This window comes from Leucopleurus acutus, assembly GCF_964270905.1.
Source record: "Leucopleurus acutus genome assembly, chromosome: 2".
In the NCBI taxonomy this organism is placed as follows: Eukaryota; Metazoa; Chordata; class Mammalia; order Artiodactyla; family Delphinidae; genus Leucopleurus; species Leucopleurus acutus.
Window position 1 is genome coordinate 152232929 of NC_139143.1, and position 25057 is coordinate 152257985.

Below are 25057 nucleotides of genomic sequence, written 5' to 3' on the forward strand. Positions count from 1 at the left end.
TAATAACAATTAAAGAATTAGAAATGATAATAAAAAATGTCCCTCCCCAAATTCTCTAGGCTCAGGTGACCCATTTTCTTTTCTTTTTTTTTTTTTTTGGCTGCATTGGATCTTCATTGCTGCACACTGGCTTTCTCTAGTTGCAGTGAGGCGGGGCTACTCTTCGTTGTGGTTTGTGGGCTTCTCATTGCGGTGGCTTCTCTTGTTGCGGAGCATGGCCTCTGGGCGTGCTTCAGTAGTTGTGGCGTGTGGGCTCAATAGTTGTGGCTCATGGGCTCTAGAGTGCAGGTTCAGTAGTTGTGGTGCACGGGCTTAGTTGCTCCGTGGCATGTGGGATCCTCCTGGAGCAGGGATTGAACCCGTGTCCCCTTCATTGGCAGGCAGATTCTTAACCACTGTGCCACCAGGGAAGTCCTACCCATTTTATTTTCTAACATAGATATAAACATTTAAAAAATAAAATAGCTAACTGAATCCAACAATGCATTAAAATACAAACTGTGATCAAATAATATTTAACCCCAAAATGCAAAGATGTTTCAACATCAGAAAATCTATTAATTTGTTTTACTGCATTAAAGGAGAAAAAACACATGATTGTGTTAGTAGTTGCAAAAAGAGCTTTCGATTTAACATTCAATATTTACATGTAATTGAAAAACTTTGAAAACTTCTTCAGTTTGACAAAGACTTTTGAGTCAAAAGTTACATTTAACGGAAAAAATTTAGATGTAGCACCTTTAATGTCAGGAAAAGACAAGAATCCCAGCTATAAACTACTTTTAAACACAATACTAGAGGCTCTGGCTAAAGTAATAATACAGGAAAAAGAAATAGTTAAAAGAATAGGAAGGGAAAAGACAACTATGGTTTTGCAGTTGATTTTTCTAATAGGTTAAAAAAATCTGAAATAGTCAACAAACTGTTAGACATAATATGAGAGTTCACTGAATTTTACAATTCTAATATTAACTCATAAAAATCAATAGCATTTGTCTACATAAGGAAAGCAAGTATAAAAAATTATAGAATATAAGATATTCACAATACTATAAAAGCTATGAAATATCTGAGTAGTACATTTTAAGTAGTATTGTCAGGGAAGACCTCTCCAATAATGTAACATTTGAGATGAGACCGGAATGAAGTAAGAGGCAGGCAGATATCTGAAAAAAGAACAGTCTGGGCAGAGGAAATTATAAGGATAATGACTTTGCACCGTTGATTTCTCTCTTCCTTTCAACATCAGAATATTTTCCTTTCTGTTGAGTTCAGTCATGTTCTAACTTTTAAATATTTTATTCAGGCTAACAAAAAAATCCCTAAATAACTCTTTTATAGCCTTAGCATAGGGCAGTTGGTTTTTTTTTTAATTAAAACTTAAGAACCAAATAAGAAAAGACTGGTAATATTTTTAGAAGGCCAAACCAACATAAGCAAAGCAGAAATATAAATGACGAGTTTGATTAAAAAATATTTTCATCTCTCTTCTGCCCACCCTACACTTCATCTGGCTCACCCCAGGTCACCCTTAATACTCAGCTCAAGGGTCATTTCCTCCAAAAATCCTTCCCTATGCCTACCAAGGGCATCTCTCTTTGATGCTCCTATACTTTTCTGAGCATGCCTGTATCATTGCTCTTACCACATTTTTTTGAAATTGTAAACTGGATTTGTGTTAGTCTTTTCTTCCTCATTAAATTGTAAACGTTAAAGACATGGATTTTTGATGTGAAATTACATGATTTCTTTGCACATTCCAGTCTTCCCTGGGTTTGCTACTTTCTGACTGTGTGACTTGTGTAAGTCACTTAAACTCTCTGAATCCCAGTTTCATCTTCCGTACAGGATGATGACATTTATGCCAGTTTTACAATGAGAATTAAATGAGTTCGTACATGTGAGAAATGTGATTATAACTTGAATATCTCTTTCATTCCATACCACATCTAACTCAGTGCCAGGCTCATAGAAGGTGTCATTTTAAAAAATGTTTACAGAGGGAGTGGGTGAATCCTACAGGGAATATTTTTCTGAAGGAAGCAACCCTGGATTTGTGGTAGGAGGGTGGCTGGCTGTGGAGGCAGAAACCACGGGAGATCTTTAGGGAAGGCAGACCTCCCAGGGACACTCTGAATGGCAGCATGGGAAAACCCACTCCCATGGCTCACATAGGGGGCATTTCTATCCTACACCCCATGTGCTATTTCACACAACAAAAGGGAAGTCTCTGAAGACTCCAGCAGGAATGCACTACTTCCTGAAGAGGAGCTGACACACAGGAGAACTAAACTTGGTCCTGTCAGTGCTGATTTTCCCAGGCATTTCATCTCCTCTGCTCAGTTGGCATTTATGTATCAATACTGTCCGATAGAACTTTCTGCGGTGATAGAAATGTTCTATATATATGCTGTCCAATACAGTAGCTACTAACCACATGTAGCTATTGAGCACTGGACATGTGGACAATCTGACTAAACTGATTTTTAAACTTTATTTAAAATTTCAGTTGAACAGTTCAGTTACATAGAAACATGTTTGTTGCCTTTTCAGATTATCTTTGATGAGAACCTTCCATGTGTTTCATAAATTTGTGTAGATTATTTACTACACAGCCTTTTGATTTTCCTGGCTCTAATCTACTCTATATACAGCAACCAGCACAGCTGACCAAATCCATGACCTCCTTAAAAACCGGTCAATGGGTTTCTACCCGTTACAGGATCAAGTCCCCCGCATTTGAGTTCTCCAAATCTGCCCTTACTTATTGGTGTGGCCACTCCTGCCTTGGTCTTCACCTCAGATACACTATCCTTTGCTTTGCCCATGCAGTTCCTATTGCCTCAACCATCCTTTCACACTGTATCCCTATATTCTTTGCCCATCTTACTGCTACTTGCCCTTGAAGAGTCTGATCAGACACTCCTTCAGGAAGCTTTCCCTGAATATCCCTTCACTGATCCCCTCTATCCCAGGCTGGGTTGTGTGCTCATCCTCTGGGCTCCCACAGTCTCCCATGCTTTCTTCTATCAGGACACTGATCATGCTGGGTTGTAATTACTGATTAAATCTCTTTTCCCTTCTGGACTGTGAGCTCCTAGAAGACATGGACAGTGTTATATTCACCTCTTCATCTCCAGCAGTTACACAGAGTCTGCCTCAGCAGAGAAATCAAGGGATGTTTAAGTGAATTATTCTAAAACATCCTAGGTTCTTTATTTACTAAATTTATACTTGTCAAATGCATTTTAATCTATCACACCATTTGTGACTTAGAGAATTCTTTGTGGCAGGCAGGATCTTTGTCTCAGTATGTTGGAAAAGGAAACTGAGGTTCAATGAGTATGTCAGCTACAAATTGGCACTTGCCATCTACCTCTACAAGGATTAAATCATGTGCTGTTGCAACTGCTGACTTTCAACACCCCCTGAAAGGAGTTCAGGGTGGAGAGCAGAAATGAAGCCCTCTGTGCTCTGGGAAAAACTGGCAGAACAGGTCTTCAGATAGTTAGATATTTTCAGGAGCCGATTTTATAAGCCCAATTCTTATATCTCATATCTAGAAAAGCACTAAAATCCTTCATGGTGACATCTGCTCCTCATGACTAGCAGTAACCTTCATGAGACTAGCAGAAACCTTCTGCATAAATTGCTTGATTGCATGTACTCCCCCTTCACCAAAATCACATATATACTGACCTTCCCCCTGCTTATTTGGAGCAGTTTCTCAGAGCTATATGAGGTGCTGTCTCCTGGGCTATAGTTCTCATTTTGCCCCAAATAAAACTTAACTCGCAACTCCCACCTTGCGCATTTTTTTAAGTAGACACATTCTTCAAGACTCAGCTAGGGTATCCACTCCACTCTGAAGACTTCTCTGATTAGCCATCCCCCCCGGCTCCCTCCCCCCAACTTACAGTTCCATCGCTCTGATCCTGTAGCACTTCAAAGACTAGTTAACCTCTATCAAAGTCATTACCTCTTTTCCTTTCCCTGTGAGCCCCTGGAGGAGTAGGGGCCTACCTATCAAGGTATTTGGTAAAAAAATTAAGTGTTCAATAAAACAGGTAAGAATGTGCAGGCGTGAACCTAGGAACAATGTTTCATTATGTAAACATTTACTTGGCACCTCCTTTGTGTCAAGCACAATGCTGTATTATGGAGTATACAAAGATAAAGACACTGACCCTAAGTATAAGGGAGCTCCACTGTCAAGTGAGGAAAAGAGAAGTAAATAATGCATAAAGCATTTTAAGTGTTAGGACAGGAATGCACAGGGGACTGTGGGAGGACAGAGCAGTTCTGTAAAGAATAATGTTCCAGTTTGGTCTTAGAAGGTAGTGGCAATTCACCAGAGATGGGAAAGAGCATCCTAGTATACTAAGAAATAGACTAGCGAAAGGGAAGCCTTTTCTAGAGTTGGGGGCTGGTGCGGTTGTAGAGCGGCGAGAAGGCCGACCCCGTTAGTCCTTCGCGTGTTTGGGGTGGGGTGGGCACATAATTATTGATTCTCAGGGCTTTTCAGTTTAAGATATAAGTTACTCAGCACCTCGATCAGGGACAGGCACGCAGTGGGGAGAAGCGCTGGGAAATCAAGGAGCCTGTCCCAAGCTCCCGAAGTTCAGTACCAACCACAGTAAAGCTAGCCCAACCAGCTCTTCGGTCAGCTCGAGCACCCGCGTGCGCGGCAGGAGAGCGCGACCCCAGCAGACCTGGTCCCCGCGCCCCAGAGGCGGCCGAGCATGCTCAGTTGCCAGCACGCGGTAGCCAGGTTGCAGGGTAGAAACGCAGCAGAGTCCCAGCCCTGCAGGCGCCTGTCCCGGGACGGAGTCTCGCGCCGAGGGGGCCTCGCGCCGAGGGGGCGGGGCCTCGGACGCACGCTAGCTCCCAGCCTCCCCCCCGCCACACGCCGGCCGGCCGCGAGCCGGCCGCCCGTTGCCCTGGCAACCGTCGCGCCGCGGCTTCCCGAGGTAGTTCCTGTCAGCTCGCGGATCCCATCGCCCACTCCCCACTGCCCTCTAATTTTCGCGTGGGCTCAGAGGCGGAGGGAGAACAAAAAATGGCGGAGCGGAGCCAGACGGCGCCTGAGGCAGGTCGGTGGGGGCGGTCGATCGGGGAAGCGCTGAGGCTGCACGGCTGTCCTGGGCCTGAGGGGACAGCCGACTTGGGCATGGCGCTACTCCTGAGGAGGCCACTTCTGTGTTTGCGCGGTGGGGCTATGACCTCGAGGTCAGGGGTCAAGGGAGGAGCGTACCCCTCTGAGTGGCGGGCAGGCACCTCGGAGTCCAGGCGTCGCAGGGGTGTATGAGAGTGTGCACACTTTTGAGTGAGCATTGGCTGAGAAAGGGCAGGGACCCCACGGATGACGCCGGACTCCCCTCCTGAGGGGCACCTGTGATGGGGGCTGATTGTAGGGGGTAGGCTGCGTCATGGGGGGGTTGTACACAGTCATGTGGGAATAGGGGAGGGTTCCCTAAAGGGGCATGGTTTAGGGGAGAGGGGCTCCGATTCTGAGGAGGCAGGTGTAAGTAGGAGGAGTGTTACTTTAGTATCAGGCAGTGCCATGGAAGAGGGATATAGGAGTATTTGTGCTTTGGGGAATTGTAGTGCCTGAGGGTCACTCCTGGTCACAGAGAAAGTATACAAATCCTCATATGGGTCCTTAATAGTACAAAAGGCTTGAGGGGACACCCAGTCCTTTAGAATCCTACCAAAGGAGGCTATATGGGTATATATGGGATCAGTGGGTATATATGGAATCAGTGGGTATATATGGGATCAGTGATCTTGAAGGTCATTCAGAATCAGAAAGGGGTGCATGTTCACATATCTGTGGGTGAAAGGTAGTCTTTAAAGTGCAAGGAGACTAACAGGCAGGGAGACCTAGGATCCTGTTCCTGAGGGGGCAGCCTTGTGAGTATGCCTGGGCTTGGAGAGATAGTGACCTAAGTGTCTTACAGGGTCATAGAAGAGAGCAAGGGTTTTTACAGTTCTGTGTGTGTGGGAGGGAGTTTGTCCCTAAAAGGATCTGGGAACTGAAGAACTGGAGCATCAAAGTGATATCCGTGTGTGTGTGTGTGTGTGTGTGTGTGTGTGTGTGTGTGTGTGTGTGTGTAGAAAAGCAGTGGCTTTGGAGATATGTGTGGTGGTGGGTGATGGAGTGAAATACATGATCTTGTATATGTGTCCTGATTAGGTAATTTGGTCACAAGAGTGATCCACTTGGAGGTGGAGGAGGGAGGTCGTGGTTATGGGAAGAGCATACAGTGACTGCAACTGGAATCTGTATGAAGCCATCAAGAATGGTTCAAGAGACCATTATCTCTCAAGACCTGCATGGTTTCTCTTTCTTTCATGGCATCTCTGTTCTTAGACTAAGTAATTCCTCTACTCATTTTATAGTTTAAGCTCCCTCAACTTGAACATGTGCATTCTTTTTTTCATAACATACACTCAACACATGTTTGAGTGCCAGCTATATGCCAGGCATCAAGTTAGGCACTGAAAACCCTCTGCTTGTGATTCTCTTACCTTACTCTTTTTTCTTTTCCTTTCCCCAATAGACTTATGCCTTCACACATATTATTTAATATACTTATTATTTTTATTGCTTATTGCCTGTCTTCCTCCTCTAGAATGTAGGCTCCATGAAGGCAAGGGTCTTTCTTGTGTCTATTAATTCCACATGTCTAGAACCATACCTGGTGTAGAGTTAAGTTATTAATTAATAAATATTTGTTAAATGAATGACTGAATGACCTGATATTGTCTAGATGTTCAAGGAGCTTTCTCTAAGGAAGTGAGATTTTAGTTGAGATATAATAGAGATTGAATAAATGAAGAGAAGGGCAGAGAGTGGTCCAGGAAGAGGGAAACCATGTGCAAATACCTGAAGGTAGGAGGAAACATGATGCATTGTATTTAAGGAACTGAAAGGAGACAAGTGTGGCTGCACATAGGGCAATAAAAGGAGAAAAGAGGTAATCTGAAGCAGATCTTGCAGGGCCTTACAGGCTATGATAAGAATTTTGGTCAAAAATCCTAAAATGGAGAGAAGGAATTGAAAAATGTTCAAGAAAAATCAATAGGACTTAGTGAAAGATGGGAATGTGAGAGAAGGATGTATCAAAGTGTACTTCTAATGTTTTAGTTTGTGCAGCTGAATAGTTGATGGTGCCATTATGGAGATAGGGAGTCCTGTGAGGGATCTTGGCTGGGTTTGAGAGGGAAGATCATGGGTTTGGTTTTGGGCATATGGAATCTGAGGTATCTTTGAGATATCCAAATAAGTAAGGAGATTGGCAAGGAAGTTGAATTTATAAGAAAAGTCTGAGGTAGCATGGAGTTAATTACTGAAGCCATAAGTGTGGATGAAATTGCCTAGCAGGAGAGTGTGAGGAGAAGCAGCCTGGGATGAAGTGTTGAGTAGCTGCAACATTTCAGTGCCTTCCAAAGAGACTGAGAGTAAAGAGCACAAGCAAAAGAATGTTTCAAGGTAAGTGGCATATTCAACAGCTTGAATGCTGCCAAGTGATATAAAAAGGAAGACTGAAAAACTAGATTTAGCAACATATTTAGCATCATTGGTAACCTTGATAAAAGGAAATTGATGAAGGTAGGAGTCAAACTATTTAACTTCTGAATCACTAATAACTGGCTTGATCTTTGTTTCACTTTTTTAAAATAAATTTATTTAATTTATTTATTTTTGGCTGCATTGGGTCTTTGTTGCTGCGCGCTGGCTTTCTGTAGTTGCGGCAAGTGGGGGCTACTTTTCGTGGCGGTGCACAGGCTTCTCATTGTGGTGACTTCTCTTGTTGTGGAGCAGAGGCTCAAGGTGCTCGGGCTTCAGTAGTTGTGGTATGTGGGCTCAGTAGTTGTGACGCATGGGCTTAGTTGCTCTGTGGCATGTGGGATCTTCGCAGACCAGGGCTCGAACCGGTGTCCCCTGTACTGGCAGGCGGATTCTTAACCACTGTGCCATCAGGGAAGTCCCTCAATATTTGTTTCTTAATTCAGATCCCCAAGAAAGAGAATCTGATTGACACACATCATCTTTTCCCACCAGATCATGTCATAGATCAAAGCCAGTATAGGACTGACTGTCTTTGAATTGGGTATACGTCTATTGCTGGCTGGAGACACCTGGTACAAAATATGTCTGTCAGGTGATTCCTCATCTCAAGAGCAATAGCTAACATTTATGGAGTGTTTATTATCTGCCAGACATTGTACTAAGTGCTTTAAATGATTTAATCCACTTCAGCATCATAATTACTCTCTAAGGCATTATCTCTATTTAACATGTGAAGAAGTTTTGGCACAGAGGAGTTAAACAACTTGCTCAATCTGCAAATAATTGCAGGTTTTTGGCTATTTTAACATTATCTAGATTCATTATTTGGCCTTCTGTTTGTATTGCAACATACTACATACTGAAGAAATAATAGCCATGATGATAATTCCTTCCCTACAGGAAATATTCTAAGCTAAGCATACATTAGCAAGGTAAAGTGAAAAGAACTGGGAGTCAGATCCTTGTTTAAATCCTGTTTCTGTGACTTATTTGATGTGGACCTCAGATTCAAATTTTCTGATCTTCAGTTTCCTCATCCTTAAAATGGGGATGATATTTACAGGATAGTTGTGACTAATAGTGGATATATATGAAGAGCCCAATAAATGGTGTTTCCTTAATTCCCCTGAAGCTTGAATATAAAAATTCAAATGTATTATATGTACTTTACATATAAAAACAAGCTTTAAACATACAGTGATTAACATAAGACATTTTATTTTTCTTCATTAGCATAATTGATTTGCTGTCAGAAGAAAAACAGACGTCAAGTTTTGGAGAATGTAGAATTGTTAGCTGAACTATGTGTCATGGGACAAGTCTCTATATGAGGTGGATTTTGAGAAATTTCTTGAAGGAGTGAAGAGACACTTAGGATACTTTTTTAAAGCATGCAGGTAGCTCTGAAAGATGGTCAGATTTGCAAAAGGAAGTTTCTTCTTTTAAATATTATACTTTAAAATGAGGACATGAATATTAGAATTTTTCTTCTTCTCCAACAATTTGACTATTAATAACAATACAAAAGAAACTTATAGTGAACTAAATGTAGAGGTATTAGTTTCAGGCTAGATTGTACCTACTTCAGTTTCTCAGATTCTTCTCCTGCCTTTCCAACTATCACAAAAAAAGCTTTTGTTCAAATTACTGGGTTAAATTATTTGTTTTCCTATATTGCCAAGTTTGTTACTTTTGTGGAGGCCCATGTTGAGCAGAAATTTTAGAATGATGCAGTATGTTAAAGTGGCCTGAACCTTGATCACTTTCTCTGTGAATGAAATGAGTTGTTTAAAAAAAGCAACATTACATTATCTGAAATTATCTATAGACAGAATCTTGAAATTTTAAAAAGCCTTAGAAATGAGAATAATGTCTTCTATCTTTTGTTAGTAACTGGGAAAAATAGTTAAGCTTTTTTGGCTATAGTTTCCTTATTTGTAAATTTGGGATAGTAACACCTACTTTTCAGGTGACAATTAGAGATAAGGTATGGAAAGTGCACAATGTTTTACACCCCCAAAGAAATGGTAACTTAATTGGTGTATGCACGTGTGTGTGTGTGTGTGTGTGTGTGTGTGTGTGTGCGCGCCTTTTCCTAAAGCCTTACTAGTAAAATCACCTTTAAAAGAAGAAGAAATCCAGGTCTGCAATCTCTTATTGAGCAGCCTTGCAAATATATTTCAGAATTCAGATTCTTTTATTTTTTTGTGAATTATGGAAAGGCAATAAAGCCTTATGTATTGCTTTATGTACTTAGTATTTCATTATGTACTGTTTATTACATAACACCCCCAATGGGGTATGGGAGAGTATCCTATAATCAAACACATTAATATCACATTCACACTAATTGAATAAAAATTATAAATAGCTTCACATCAATTTAGGTTAAGTTTTGCTTACAGATTAGTTTTGGCACCAAAGTTGTGGAAAAAATGACTGTTTTTAGAGATTCAGGGATTTTGGAATTATGGAAAAGGGAATGTGGACTTACATAATTTTATCCCTTTTTAGAAATATTTTTAAAACTTCAAATTATTTTTTGTCGCATTTATATCTTTTGTAATATCGGTGAGGTTGGCTTTGTGAAAAGATCCCAAAAGTACTGGGACAGAAAACACCTTTTGTTTCCATGATGCTATGTGCTTGTTTCTTCCAAGGAGCTCTGGTAATGTCTGTATTTCTGAGATCTATGAATGTTGCATTTGGTTTTTCTTTTTTTGCGGTACGCGGGCCTCTCATTGTTGTGGCCTCTCCCGTTGCGGAGCACAGGCTCCGGATGCGCAGGCTCAGCGGCCATGGCTCACGGGCCCAGCCGCTCCGCGGCACGTGGGATCTTCCCGGACCGGGGCACGAACCCGTGTCCCCTGCATCGGCAGGCGGACTCTCAACCACTGTGCCACCAGGGAAGCCTGCTCAGGGTAATTTTCAATGAGAGATACTAGAGAACTGTAGCATTAAGGTCAGAAGGATGCCAATATTTTGATACATATTCTTAACAGTCACAGCTTTGTCTTTTCGTCATTTAAGAACAGCACAGTCTTCTGTGAGTTTCAGAATATTTTTATTAATTGCTAAATTTCAGCAATGTAGGTGTTAATTTTAGTATTAATTTAAGAAAAATTTTAATTCTTAGCTGAATTTTATTTTTCTGATTATAAAAGATTATCACAAGTGTGAAAGCTTGTGATAATTTATTAATGGTGTTCACCATATGGGAATATGATAATTTTTACTTTTTATATTTCCCATTTATTTAATGGGATTCATTAAAAAATTTCTTTTTTTCAAACTGTAGAGAAAGAAGTTTTTATTTGTCATATATTTTTGAGAACTATTGATTGTGAATATTTGACTCTCAAAATAGGCTTTCAGAATAATGTACTTGCATGTCAACTGAAGGAAAACAAAACAAGCAAACACAAAGATGCATAGAATTTTATATAAGATTAAAAACTTTTATATAGGCTTGGAAATTCCTAAATAAAAACTTTCAACAATTTTACAGAAGGACTTCCCTGGTGGTCCAGTAGTTAAGACTCTGTGTTCCCAATGCAGGGGGCCTGGGTTCGATCCCTGGTCAGGGAACTAGATCCTGCATGCCTCGAAGATGCCGCGTGCTGCAATTAAGACCTGGTGCAGCCAAGTAAAGCAAACAAACAAACAAAAAACTCCAAAACAATGTTATGGAAAAAAAAATCTGAGATTTGGTGTAAAGGAATGGAAAAAACAATCTGCCAACAATTATAGTTTGCTTGCCTTTTTTCAGGAGTCTTAGAATCATTAATTTTAATATATTAATCTCTATGTCAGGCTTTGTGGAAGAAATCACTATTCTGTGGACTGTGTTATTCGTTTAAAAATTATTCATTCAAAAATATATATTGAATACCTACCATGTACCTGGCATTGTGCAAAACTCTGGAAATTCAGAGATGTATTAGACAAAGTTCCTGCCTTCAAGGAGCTCCCATCCTAATGGAGGAGGAATAGAGTTAGAAAATTACCATCCAGGCAATGATAGAGTTGTCCACAGAATTCTGAGGCCAGAGAATGGTTCCCTGAGAGCCTGTGGGTGGTGGCAGTAATAGTTCACTAAAGCTTCTTGGAGGAAGAACCCATGAATAACAGTCTTGAATGTAAAAAGGAGTTAGTCCAGCGATGGCGGTAGGCAGAGGGACTAGGAGAGTATAGTAGGATTTGGAAGGCAGAGAGAGCAACACGTGCACAGAAAGTTGTGTGGTGAGGGAATAAAGCTTATGCAAAACATTGCTAGTATTGCTGATCTATTAAGAGAACTGAAGACTGTGTTCCTTCCTACCTCCTGCCCCCACCCTGGATTGGTTCTTAAACATTTCTGGGGTCATATATCCCTTTGCCTATGTGATGAAAAAACAATGAATTCTTTCTCATGGAAATGCACATTATGTGTAGACACACAAAAACTTGAAAATGATTTCAAGTGGTAACATCCATCCCCAGAAACCCAGGTTAAGAAATCCTCTATTTGTTAGTAATGAGGTTACATTTAAGAATCTGAAATCTTCAAAGTAGGAATACTTTGGTGGAAAGGGTTGATCTAATATCTGGGCTAGAGCAGGTTCAAAGTAAATGCTGGCTCCTACATTATTTGGTCATCAGTTTATCTTACACTTTTAGCTTCTTTGTAGTTTACTTTGTTTACGTTCTCTTATTTTGCCTCACAGTGGACCTGAAGAAAGAATCCAGTTACATAGTTAGGTTCAAGAGAGATTAAATGATTATTATTATTATTATTCAGGCTTATGTGGCTGGAAACGGGTCTTTCTGATTCCAAAGCCCAAATTCTTTCCATTTTTGCTCTCCTGTAAGTAGAAAAGACATGCATAATATTATAAGACACAGTAAGGGAAGTGTGAATTTTTATCTTTATATTGAATGTTAGAGGTCAAGCAACTTACCCAGAGTCACGTAAGAAGCAAGAAGAGGATCCAGAACTGTAGCTCAAATTTCCTGATTCCCATTCAGTAAATAATAATAGACTGCCCTAAAATGGAGAGAGATAAATAACCAGGTATTATAGTAATGACTTTTAAAAACAAAGTTATTTCAGTAAGACAGTCTGCCATTTACAGTGTTACTTCTTTCCTTTCAGGTACTTTGAGTATATCTTGTTTAATTCTCACAAAATTCCTGCAAGGGGGTATAATTATCTCAGTTTTACATATGAGAAGATTAGCATTCAGAAAGAATAAGTGGTATATATGTACCACAATGTTCATTGCAGCTCTATTTACAATAGCCAGGACATGGAAGCAACCTAAGTGTCCATCCACAGATAAATGGATAAAGAAGATGTAGCACATATATACAATGGAATATTACTCAGCCATGAAAAGAAATGAAATTGAGTTATTTGTAGTGAGGTGGATGGATCTAGAGTCTGTCATACAGAGTGAAGTAAGTCACAAAGAGAAAAACAAATACCATATGCTAACACATATATATGGAATCAAAAAAAAAAAGGTTCTGAAGAACCTATGGGCAGGACAGCAATAAACATGCAGATGTAGAGAATGGACTTGAGGACATGGGGAGGGGAAAGGGTAACCTGGGACGAAGTGAGAGAGTGGCATGGACTTATATATGCTACCAAATGTAAAATAGATAGGAAAGCAGCTGTGGGAAGCAGCTGCATAGCACAGGGAGATCAGCTTGGTGCTTTGTGAACACCTAGAGGGGGGGGATAGGGAGGGTGGGAGGGAGATGCAAGAGGGAGGAGATATGGGGATATATGTATATGTATAACTGAGTCACTTTGTTGTAAAGCAGAAACTAACACACCATTGTAAAGCAATTATACTCCAATAAAGATGTTAAGAAAAAAAAGAGAATAAGTGGTATAGCTAAGACTACATTACCAATTAGTTTGAGAACAGGAACTACAACCTGAGGCTCTCTGGCTCTAAGTTCATACTGATAGGAACTTCTCTGCTCTGCCTCTTGGCTTTATTTCCTGGGTATACTGTCTCAGTACTGATAGAAGGGGAAGGCATACAATAGAACTTAAATAACACAGATTTTCTTCTCTAGAGGAAGAGGTAACACATATATACATACCGTAATTTTCAGACAAATGTATTAAACAAAAAGTATGTGTTTGTTTCTAATTATTTTAATCATGAGGTTAATGAAGTTTCTCATCTTAGACATCTCTACACATGTACTGAGTAAATTAGTGCTGGATAGTAGGGACTAAAATAGCAATTAGCACATGGTTGCTACATAGTAGGCATTCAATAAGTATTTGTGGAAGAAATGAATGAAAAGTTTTTTTATCCATAAATTTTATGTTTAAATATTTGAACTTAGGCTAGTGGAAGCTGAGCATGTTGACCGAAATGAAGGGGGAAAGTGGGGAAACTTTTGACATTTTATAAACAAAATGTACTAGTTGAATATAACACAAACACAGTTGGTGAACTGGGGATGGAAAAGCTCATTTAAAACCTCATTTGTTTTGGCTAATAGGAGTCTTTTGTATTACCATACACATTTTAAAATAATTTGTTCTAGTTCTGTGAACAATGCCATTGGTATTTTGATAGGGATTGCATTGAATCTGTAGATTGCCTTGGGTAGTATGGTCATTTTAACAATATTAATTCTTCCAATCCAATTTGTGTCATCTTCAATTTCTTTCTTCAGTGTCTTACAGTTTTCCAAGTACAGGACTTTTACCTCCTTAGGTAGGTTTATTCCTAGGTATTTTATTCTTTTTGATGTGGTGATAAATGGAATTGTTTCCTTAATTTTGTTTTCTGATAATTTGTTGTTAGTGTATAGAAATGCAGTAGATTTCTGTATATTAATTTTGTATCCTGCAACTTTACTGAATTCATTGATGAGTTCTAGTAGTTTTCTGGTGGCATCTTTAGGATTTTCTATGTGTAGTATCATGTCATCTGCAAATAGTGACAGTTTTACTTCTTCCCTTCCAATTTGGATTTCTTTTATTTATTTTTCTTCTCTGATTGCTGTGTCTAGGACTTCCAAAACTATTTTGAGAAAGAACAGGGCTGGAAAAATCATGCTCCCTGACTTCAGACTATACTACAAAGCTACAGTAATCAAAACAATATGGTACTGGCACAAAAACAGACATATTGATCAATGGAATAGAATAGAGAGCCCAGAAATAAACCCATATTCTTATGGTCAATTAATCTATGACAGAGGAGGCAAGACTATACAATGGAGAAAAGACAGTCTCTTCAATAAGTGGTGCTGGGAAAACTGGACAGCTACATGTAAAAGAATGAAATTAGAACATTCTCTATCACCATATACAAAAATAAACTCAAAGTGGATTAAAGATCTAAATGTAAGACTGAATACCATAAAATTCCTAGAGGAAAACATAGGCAGAGCACTCTTTGACATAAATTGTACCAATTTTTTTTTTGGCTCTGTGTCCTAAAACAAAAGAAATAAAAGCAAAAATAAACAGATGAGACCTAATTAAACTAAAAGCTTTTGCACAGCAGAGGAAACCATCGACAAAAAGAAAAGACAACCTACTGACTGGGAGAAAATATTTGCAAATAATGTGACCGATGAAGGGTTAATATCCAAAAATATATAAACAGCTCATACAACTCAACATCAAAAAATAAACAAAAAATGGGCAGAATAACTGAATAGACATTTTCTCAAAGAGGATGTGCAAATGGCCAATAGGCAGGTGAAAAGATACTCAACATTGTTAATCATCAGGGAAATGCAAATCAAAGCCACAATGAGATATCACCTCACACCTGTCAGAATGGCTGTCATCAAAAAGGACACAAATAATGAATGTTGGCAAGGATGTAGAGAAAAGGGAACCCTTGTCTACTGGTGGTGTGAACGTAAACTGGTGCAGCCACTGTGGAAAACAGTATGCAGGTTTCTCAAAAAACTAAAACCAGAACTACCATATGACTCAGCAATTTCTTTCCTGGATATATAGTCAAAAGAAAAAACCACACTAATTTGAATAGGTGCATGCACCCCAGTGTTCACAGAAGCATTATTTACAATTGCCAAGATATGGAAGCAACCTAAGTATGTCCATCAACAGATGAATGGATAAAGAAGAAGTGATACACACACACACACACACACACACACACACACACACTGGAATACGACTCAGCCATAAAAATGTGTAATAGTGCTTCTATGAGCCTCAGTTTTATTCATCTCTAAAATGATGATACTAATCCTTTACTCAATAGAGTTGTGAGGGTGTATGTTATGCATATGATAGAGTAGAAATTCTATTAACCAACTTATTGGATTAATTGATGCCTTCCATTCCATGAGGTATACAGCTTCATATATATTTAAAGAGGCTCTCTGCTCATGTTGTTACCCCAGATAATGGAAGAGAGCAATTTTAAAGATGTGTATTATAAATACATTAAAAACTTAAAATAATTTTAATTAAAATTGGAAATATCATCCATAGCAGTAATGTTCTAGCTTGTCTTTTACTAATGTCATTACCAGTGTACCACCACAAGAATAGCAATGATTATGAGAAATGCTAGTAAAATTTTTGCAGCTTGGTAAAAAATTATTATAAACGTTTTGAACTTTCTAAAGAAAAACTGGAAGGCCTTATCTCAGTTTAGGTTTATCAGTATTTTGGGTTCTTTGATTTGAAGCTCAGCGTCACTCATATTATAGAACTGGATGAAGAATCAAATGATTTAATGAACAGAGTGGATAACTTTTATTCCTTTCTCCAAAGAGACTGGATCTTTTATTTCAATTTAATATAAAATATATGTAGTCTAGGATTCAGTTTCGTGAAAGCAACTTTCCCTGTATTCTGAGGAGGGAATCATGATTTAATTCTTGTGTTTATCTTTTTATTAATTTCTGGAAGTTGATTTAATAAGGTCGCAAGGGAAAAAAAAATCTTCTTTCCTCTGCATCAACATTTGCCAGAGTTGAGACTAATTTTAAGTTGGTTTGCATTGATTATATCTTTTCTGTTACTGGGAGACTTGTCTTGTGACTACATCAGTGTTTTTTTAATTGATTTGAGTTTCTTCAGTTAAGGAACTCAATAAATAATTGAGGTATTTTATATATTTTAATTGAAATCTGAAGAGGTACATTCTGAGACAATAGGTGTTGTAACTAATTAGTGAACCATATTATCCCAGAGGTCAAATTGTGTTTTGGGGGGAAGAAGGAGGGGGAAATTTTCCTTTATCATTTGTACATCCTTACCTTCATAGTGGTTTGAAGTTGGCAAAAAGTTGTTCTCAGCAAACTTTACGTTGAAGTGTATGTCTTCCTGATGAAATGAAGTAAGTACAATTTTTTTTAGGTTTCTAATTTTAATGCTACTTCTCATTTAGGTTATAAAAAGTTGCCAAGTACCCTTGAAAACACACTGTCTACTTAAAACTGTGAGATTGAGTTTTCTTGTTATTAGTGACAAAAGCATCCTTACCCTGTAGGTATTTGCTCTGAACAATACATACTTTGAAAGTTTACAAGTTTCAATCAAATGGTTGTCAAAAGCAGGGTTAGGTATTGTCAGGAGACTAGATCAATTCCTTTTGTTTCTGTCCTAGCGAGCTAAATGTTTTTATATTGATTTTATAAATTTTATTTTTATTTTTTTATGATTTAAAAAAATTTATTTTTTCAAGCTCTTAATCTTTTTATCTATCAATCCATTCTCTTTTTTAAAGAAGCTAGAAATTAGTAAAATCTGTAAACTTTTCATCTCTACCTTTCCTTGATTTTTCTGCTGCAGGCTTTTCCTACCCCTGCCTTGTTCCAGTTAAGTAGAAGACATTGGCATACTGAATAAACACTAGGTCTTTGGTTTTTTTCTCCCTTCAATTTTTTATCAGTTCTCTCTCTTTTTTTTTTTATTACTTGGCTATGATCTGTCTGGCAGACCAATAGCACTCTCTGGTTCTTAGGTATTTCAGGTCTAAAATGAATGTGCTGTTTATTATTGCCAACTACCTTGTAACATGAGTATCATGAATATTTAGTGCCAAAGAGAAGAAAGAGGCTAGGTAATTAAAAAAATACTTATGTATATGGAATTCCTAAAAATCAAATTTGAATTTTAAATATTGCAGATTTTTTAAAATGATAAATCAGGGCTTAAAATCCATTTTCTACTCATACTAGTTTTCTGAATCTGAGAAAACTGCTTCTGATGAAAAGTAAAGCAATCCTTGGATATGTAAGGCATCACCACATTTCTTAATTCTGAAGCTGTCTTTCTCTTTGCCTTGCAAGTTTTAATTAGTCATTTTGAAGAAGTGTTAATAGTTATGTGGAATTTAAATAAAGAAACATAATTATTTCAGATTGTTTAATTTACATATAGCTTTATTTGAAATATATTTATCACATTCTTACTTGTATTCAAGTTATTTTGTGTACATATCTCCTAATTTTGCACATTTTCCCTTACAAGGTTATAAGCAAATTTGTATCAGGCACAGGCAATATTGGGTGAGTCCGTCTTGTGAGCAGAATCTCCTATTCCTCTCCATATTGGCTTCCTTGGGTTTTGGAAGTGTAACTTTAATTATTATTATTTTTTATTATAATAAGACATAAAATTTAAATTTGGCTTCCATACAGAAAGTAGGAGCATAAGAAAGCTGAGGCTCTTACCTTTCTGCAATGCATACCCTATTAATCAAAAGGTGTTAGCATTAAGGTAAAGGGCCTCTGGTGGTCTTTTCTGTTCCTTACCCACCAGTCCCTCACAGTTAATTCCTCTGTGGACAATCTCTATGGCCATGTGTCAGGACTAGGACAGACTTAGCAGCGCAAATCAATGTGAGGAAACCAGTAAGTTTCCTGGACTGACTTAGGGATATTGTGTTTTTTCATAGACTGACTATATAAGCTGAAGGTAAAACAATTTGGTCCATTTGACTCACCATGCAAACTGAATCTTATAACCGTTCTTTCAAATTAATTTACCAGAAACTTATTTATTGGAGCCTTATTTTGGGATGAAAGAGAGAAATAAATGACAACTGACCACAAATAACTTACCTTCAATAATTTATTTACACAATAGGAACATCAAAGGTGACAATGAATTAGGTAAAGTCTTTTTTCTCTCATCTCAATGGCTATCAACAAAATAAATTCTTGCTATCAGGAAAGATCTGGAACACATCTCCCTTCATTCTGTTGTGCCATATTAAGTTTTTCTTAGACAAGTCATTGCAAACTGGTATCACACGGGATGGATCAAGATACCAGATATATTTTGTTGGGCTCATGAAGTGTATTATTTAAAAACAGGGAGATTTCACATAAAAGTATGAATTTCTGGCTTCTCTTGAAAATTCAGGAGACTTGGCAAAAGTGGGCCTACATTGATGCATGTTCACTATTGGCTGGAGCTGAGCAGCTAGTGCCACCTTTAGAAGGGGTCAAAGGCTTTCTGGTATGACATGGTCCCCACCACTCACTATTTTCTCCTTAGTTCCTTATTCTCAGTTTGCTTTACTTATTTGGTGTTACTTGCATAGTTCATAAAATTTGCAACCCCTGGTTTAGCCCATCATTGTGGAAAAAAAGCATAGATATATTTTTTCTTTCTGGTAGGCTAAGTTGAAAAAACCCACCAGAGAGGTAAGTTTATGTTTTCCTTCCTTCTACAGTCATAGGGGCACTGTTATAGGCTATCAGAGTTTTACTTGGTAACATAATCTTATAGGATCAGCATATCTATAAAGCTACTACCTAGACAGATAGTTTTGGATATAAACTATAAGTAAGTTGTATTATGTGGCTAGTTTAAAATAACTCCATTTAAAATAACCTTTATATTATGGAAATTTTCAAACATATACAGAAATAGAAAGGATAGTATAAGAATTCCTAAATACCCATCATGTAACCTCAACAATTACCAATTATGTTTATCTTTCTTACTCTCCTTCTTCCCCTAGGACTGTACTGAAGAATAGTGAAGATGTATAATTTAATCTATAAATATTTCAATAAGTACCTCTAAAAGACACATTCCCTCTCTCTTTTCTCTCTTTCTTTCTTTCTCTCTCTCTTCTCTCTCTTTCCCTCTTTCTGTGTGCGTGTGTATGTATATGTAGTATACTACATGACATATATATATAAAATTATGCCATATATATATTCATACCAAAAATAAAATCATACCAAATAACAATTCCTTAATATCAAATATCCAGTTAATTTTTAATTTGATTATTTCATAAATGGGTTTCCTCTCCATCTCTTTTTTTCCCTTACAATTTTTTTGTTTGAAGAAAGCAGATTGTTTTCCTGGATTTTGCTGATTGCCTTCCTTCGATGTAGTTCAACACATCATTCTGTCTTCTACATTTCCTATAAATGACTGGGTATATCTAGAAGCTTGATTAGATTTGGTCTCCTTTTTTTTTTTCAAGACTATTTCAAAAGTGGTTTTATGTGTTTCATTAAGAGGCACATAATGTCTGATTTTCTTTGTTTTTGTGATGCTAGCAGCCATTAACCAATTATACATGATTCAGATTTAAACAATAATAATTCAAAACAAGCATAGACTAGAATTGCCATAAAAGTAGTACAGCTGAACTCTAGGAATTTAGAGGAGGAAAAAAATAACTTAGGACTAAAGTGATCAAGAAAAATTTTATGGAAACTGGTGCTTAAGATACATCTTGAAGAATGAGAATGATAAAAGGATACAACATATTAGCCAGTTTAAGCTAAGTTATACAGTGATAAATGACTCAGAAATCCCAGGGGTTTGTAACAACAAGAAAGGTTTATTGTTGTAGTAACAGCAAGAAAGGTTTATTTCTTGCTTCCAGTGTATGTCCACTGTGGGTCAGTTATAGCTTTGCTCCACATCTTCATGTAACAACCCAGGCTGATGGAGTAGCTTCTGTTTGGGACATTTCTGGTCTCATACAAGAGGAAGAGAGACCATATTAGAACCATGCAATGGTTCTTTGTAAAGCTTTTGCTTGGAAATGGCACATGTCACTTCTGCTCACATTTCTGTTCAAGACTTATAGCAAGCCTGCTACTAACAGGATGGGTTGTATAATCCTGCCATAGGACAGGGCAGCAAGTATTTGAAAGAATACTATACTCTGTGAAGGAAAGATTTCTGGGTGAGAAAGGAAAGGGTATTCTGGGTATTCTGAGAATACTGTCTCTCCGCTCTTCTTAGAGATCCTAGGGCAAGGAGAAAGGAAGAGCCTCTTCTTTTTCTTTTGCAAGAGAAATTGTACCATCTGGGCAGAGCCAGGTTTTAGAGTAAGGAGGTAGTGGGAACATTTAATGAAGAGTAGAGGAGCATTGGGGAGAGTGTATAAGAGGTGCAAATCACATTAGTGCTAGGAGGTAGGTGACATGGGGAGCTAGACTGGATGCAGAGTGATTAGACAGCCTTAAGAAGGGTAAATAATGAAGAGGTAGTGGAGAATTTGTAGCAAAGTTAATCTCAGAAAATTCTAAGGGAATCAAAGGATCATAGGGATGAAGGAGATTGTTGAAAGGTGAGCAGAAGGAACTTGGATGGAATGAACTGTTCCAGGGTTCCAAATTGATGGAAAGTAGTATAAGTGCCTTTGGGAGCTTAAACTCGCAGGTATGAAGAGACCTTTGGACAGGCTGGGTTTTTTTGTTGTGTGTGTGTGTGGCCATTTCCCCAGATAGATAAGGAAGTAGATGACACCCCAAACTTAAGAATTTAAATGAGAAGGGCCCAGAACAGGTTGCGACAATGGGGACATTTCAAAGTAAGGATCTATATGGTGCTTGATGACTGGATGTGATGAAGAGAAGTTGCTTTGTCTATATTTATGAATGCTCACTATTTATTAGGCACCTTATATACATTATATTTAAGCCTTACAAAGTCCTACAAGGTAAGTGAAATGAATTTCTATTTTTATAGACATGGAACTTAAGTTCAGAAGGGGTATAATAAATTTGCCTAAGCTCACACAACTAGTAAGAAGTAGAAACAGAAGTAGAAACAGATCCAGTTGACTCCAAGGTCCTTTGCTGTTCCTTCTATATGATATCTTTCAGAGAAGAGAGAGAAAGGAATAAAAAAAGATTGGGATTTCATTGACAGAAATGGAAGAATCAAAGGAAGAAATGGTTTTGTTGTGGAAAGGATAGGTTTATTTTAGGCATGTTGAATTTGAGGTAGTAATGGGATATTGGTGTGGATATGATGAAGATGCAGTTAGAAATTTGAGACTTGATTCTGAGAGAGCCAGGAGAGGAGATAAAATCAGTGAAAGTGTGCATAGTTGAGTATATAAGTATAGATATATATTATATAAAGAGTGAGTTGGATATAAAAATGAATCATTTATTTAAAGATTTTTAAAGATTACAGTATGTAAAATTTCTGAGTTTTATAAAGCTTTCAATATATTCATTTTAAAATATATTTTATTTCATATATGCAGATTTATGAAAAATTATTTATATAGCTCTATTGAAAATAATAATGTATATAAATATATAAAATTATACATGTATGTATCTTTAAATATATACTAAAACTAATTCCTGCAAGGGGAATTTACATTATATTGGCTATAATAACTTTGCACGGGGATCTTTGGACTCAGAATATTAATAATTGATGATTTTAATATACCACATAATATTCTGTCTTCTAAATGAAAGGTTATTATATGTGAATATTGCAGTCATATAATAGTGTGGATTAAATGGTGTACTAAATCTCCCGGCTTCACTGGGAGTTTCACTTGTATATTTTAAAATAAACGTTTATTGAGAGCTTGCTTTGTGCTAAATAGTTTTCACATGGGTAATTTCATTTAGTTCTCAAGTGACCCTATTAGATTTGAGATTTTTTTCATAGTGAAGAGGATATAACTTTAATATGATATGTTAGAGATGATAATATCATTTTTATACCACTTTAGAACGTACACAGAAATTTCTGCATAATTCATATTAGTACAAGAGTCATTGTGTTAAACATGTACTATGTGTTACAGGACTCTGAAACTTATTTAGTTCTTACAGGCCAACTGTGAGGAGGGTATTATTATCATTTTTACAATGGGGAATGTGAGACTCATGTAGTTAAATAACTTGGCCAAGGTTATATGCCCAGTAAGTGACAGATCACAGATGATTTTAAGTACATTACAGTTTAAGCCATTACAATTAGTACTGCTATCAGCCTCGGCCTTGACAGAAATTGTGCACAATAGCCAGAAGAAAATAAAATGTGAAAAACAAATGTCATCTCCACATTAGTATTGCATTTCATTTTAGTGCTTAGTGCCGTTATAGAAATCATACCAATATTTGAAAGATATTTGTTTTTAATTTGTTTGGATTTGTTTTACAAAATTGTTTTAGAGCACAATTATGTCTAGGGGCAGGAGATTTAACAGATGATCACTAGCTTTCCCCCACTCCTCAGCCCCTAAGTAGAACATGCAATTACTCTTTTAGGAAAGAAAGAAATAGAAAATTATATAATTGAAGGCATACCCACCAGGAAAGAGTTAAAAAGTACCTTGGTCCTTCAGATACTCTCTTGTATTTTTATATCATTCAACTACTGTAAGATCTGTTGCTTCTGTGAGGAGATAATACTGTGAAGAGATAACATTTTATAAGTTTCTGAAATATTTCAGCATGATAGAGCTGATTGGAATGGCATTTTATATTTGAACTTATTTTTACATTTTTAAAGAGCAAAGATACAGACATATAGCTTGTTTTTACATATGTATTTTTTTAAATCAGTCAAGCAACATTGTTGATTTAAAACAAAGGAGAATTTCTGTTCCTTTAAATGATAAGTAGAGGCATTTCATTGACATCACTTTCGGATTTGCTTGTGCAAGTCCTATCTACCCTTTTTTGGTATGTTGTGAGGAAAAACATAACCTCCCCTGCTTGGTAGAAAATAAAAGTACCTACTAAGCCTGTACTACAGATGATAAAACTACCAGGACAGGCCTAGTTTAAGCTGTGAAAGCTACTTATCTATATAACATGCCTTTCCTGGGCTTGTCCCCTCATTGTTCCTGACTGCCTAGACCATATCTCATCAGTGATATCCCGTCAGAGCTTTTTCTCCATGGGCAGGGCATCAAGCTACATATCTCCCAAAGATCAGTTTTCTTTACTTTAAAATACATGTCTTGTCTCTTCCTTCAAAGCTCTATCATGTGCTGTTTTCTGAGAAATTAATCCATTATTTTATGTTGATGCACAATCATCTATTATTCTTCTCAGCCTACTTGGGGACTGAGGCAGTATATTTATACTAGGCTTAGCTGAGCATTTGAATGGTAGCACAGTCAAGCTGTATGATCTTGGGCATGTATGGTAACTTCTCTGAGTCTCATTTTCTCCTATGATAAATGGTACAAGTACAGGTTTATTTCTAGGATTAAGTGTGTAGTGCTATATATATGTAAGGCATTATCACTAAGGCATTTTTGTGGTGTTATCTAGATACTCAAGAACTTACTCTAATGGGAATTTCAGATGCTGTGGCTTACTGGAGAAAGAAGCATTTTTGAGTACGTACAAAATATAGTCTGGTACCAATACTAATTCTCCTGTAGTTACCATTCCTACTACTTTTAAGAAATTGGGATGGAGTTTAGAGAGAATTGGGATTGAAGTGACTTTTATAGCTATAGAACCAAATTTTTTTCCAGATGTTCTTTGTGTTGGTTATATGCAATGATCCTAGATGTATTTGATTTAGAACTCCTTATGTAAATAGTGAAACCAGTCAGAGGAAGCAGGGCCATTATGAGTGGAAATCTGATCAGACCAAGAAAGCAGAGGGCTTCCCTGGTGGCGCAGTGGTTGGGGGTCCGCCTGCCGATGCGGGGGACGCGGGTTCGTGCCCCGGTCCAGGAAGATCCCACATGCCGCGGAGCGGCTGGGCCCGTGAGCAATGGCCGCTGGGCCTGCGCGTCCGGAGCCTGTGCTCCACAACAGGAGAGGCCGCAGCGCTGGGAGGCCTGCGTACTGCAAAAAAAAAAAAAGAAAAAGAAAGCAGAGACTTTTTTCTTTTGCTTCACGTAGGCAGGGCTTTCCTTTTAAAAAAAAATTAACTTCAGAGATATAATGTACAGCATGTTGAATATAGTTAATAATATTGTACTGTATATTTGAAAGTTGCTAAGGGTGTAGGTCTTAAAAGTTCTCTTCACAAGAAAAAGAATTGTAACTGTGTGGCAATGGATGTTAACTAAACTTGCCATAGTCATTTCTCACTATAAACATATGTTAAATCATTATGTTGTACACCTAAAATGAATACAATGTTATATGTCAGTTATATCTCAACTTAAAAACCAAAACACACAAAAATAATGTCAACATATTTTCATTTTGCCAGAAACCTTTATCGCTGAGGGGAGAAGGTTCATTCTGGAGAGGGCTGTCTCTATT

General features: G+C 37.6%; 1 protein-coding gene and 1 long non-coding RNA gene across 3 annotated transcripts in view; one reads left to right on the plus strand and one right to left on the minus strand.

Annotated features, from left to right (window-relative positions):
- The window catches only part of LOC309957973, a 624415-nt gene that overhangs the window by 69502 nt on the left and 529856 nt on the right, over window positions 1-25057 (minus strand). The gene's annotated exons all lie outside the window — the stretch shown is intronic.
- Window positions 5060-25057, plus strand: part of AGBL4 (AGBL carboxypeptidase 4) — a gene marked incomplete at both ends in the record, with an annotated part of 1417540 nt that continues 1397542 nt past the window's right edge. For both annotated transcript variants that reach the window (XM_082833557.1, XM_082833556.1), the window contains one exon: window positions 5060-5093. In XM_082833557.1, coding sequence (XP_082689683.1) covers window positions 5060-5093 — 34 coding nt within the window. The remainder of the gene's footprint in view (window positions 5094-25057) is intronic.